This window comes from Stegostoma tigrinum, chromosome 29 (genome assembly GCF_030684315.1).
Source record: "Stegostoma tigrinum isolate sSteTig4 chromosome 29, sSteTig4.hap1, whole genome shotgun sequence".
NCBI lineage: Eukaryota > Metazoa > Chordata > Chondrichthyes > Orectolobiformes > Stegostomatidae > Stegostoma > Stegostoma tigrinum.
The window spans coordinates 43,950,734-43,951,543 of NC_081382.1; the positions used below are offsets into that span (position 1 = coordinate 43,950,734).

Here is an 810-nt window from a genome sequence, read left to right on the forward strand (position 1 = left end):
CATCATGCACAGGAAGATCCCACAGCAGTGACTGGGTGGTGTTTTGTGTTGAGACAAACCTGTTTCTCCTCAGACAATGATGCATGATCTCTTCAATATTTCAAACAGTTTTTGATTTTATTTCAGACTTCTATGAGGGCAACTTGGGACACCTCACCACATTAAAGCTGCTATATAAAGGCAGCAAGGTTGGCTGGCCATATTCTAAGGCATTAGAACTTGCTGAAGGAAACAACTGAAGGAAAATTAGAGGGAAAAAGAAAATGATGACATTAGACTCTCGAAATGGGAGAATCCTAAAAGCAACTGAAGAGAAACTGCAAGCAGTGGAGAAATAGAAAGTTATCTCTGGTATTTATATTGCAAAATAGTACCTTTTATGAAATACATTTTTTTCTTCAAGATACACTGCTTTATACCAAATAGAATTTTCAGCTGACAGATTTGAACTCCTTATTTCTTACCTTGTTTCAGTTCGCTGCTGAGTCGTTGGGAAGGTGTTGTACTGGCAATGAGAATTCATCCTAGTACGTTGTGTGAATCTGCCTGATTAGTAATCCACTTTTATTCTGTTGTGGCCCTCCCTTAACTTCCTCTTCAAAATTCCACAACCTCTGGAAATGACTCACATCAACCCGTGTTCATTAATTCAGCCGTCTGTAATTTTTGTGAAGAACCAAATAGATTCTCAGATCACCCATTCAGAACAATTTCTTAAGTCTGTCAAAGGAACTGAAATCCTTGAATTTGCCATACAACACAGAACATAGAACATAGAACATACAACATACAACATACAACATAACAGCA

At 37.8% G+C, this 810-nt stretch overlaps 1 protein-coding gene across 1 annotated transcript in view; it reads right to left on the bottom strand.

Moving 5' to 3' along the window:
• Positions 1 to 597, bottom strand: part of slc2a6 (solute carrier family 2 member 6) — a 112,829-nt gene extending 112,232 nt beyond the window's left edge. The window contains exon 1 of the mRNA XM_059638324.1: positions 465 to 597. Within this exon, the coding sequence (XP_059494307.1) occupies positions 465 to 523 (59 nt within the window). The 5' untranslated portion in view covers positions 524 to 597. The remainder of the gene's footprint in view (positions 1 to 464) is intronic.
• Between the last annotated feature and the right edge of the window lie 213 nt (positions 598 to 810).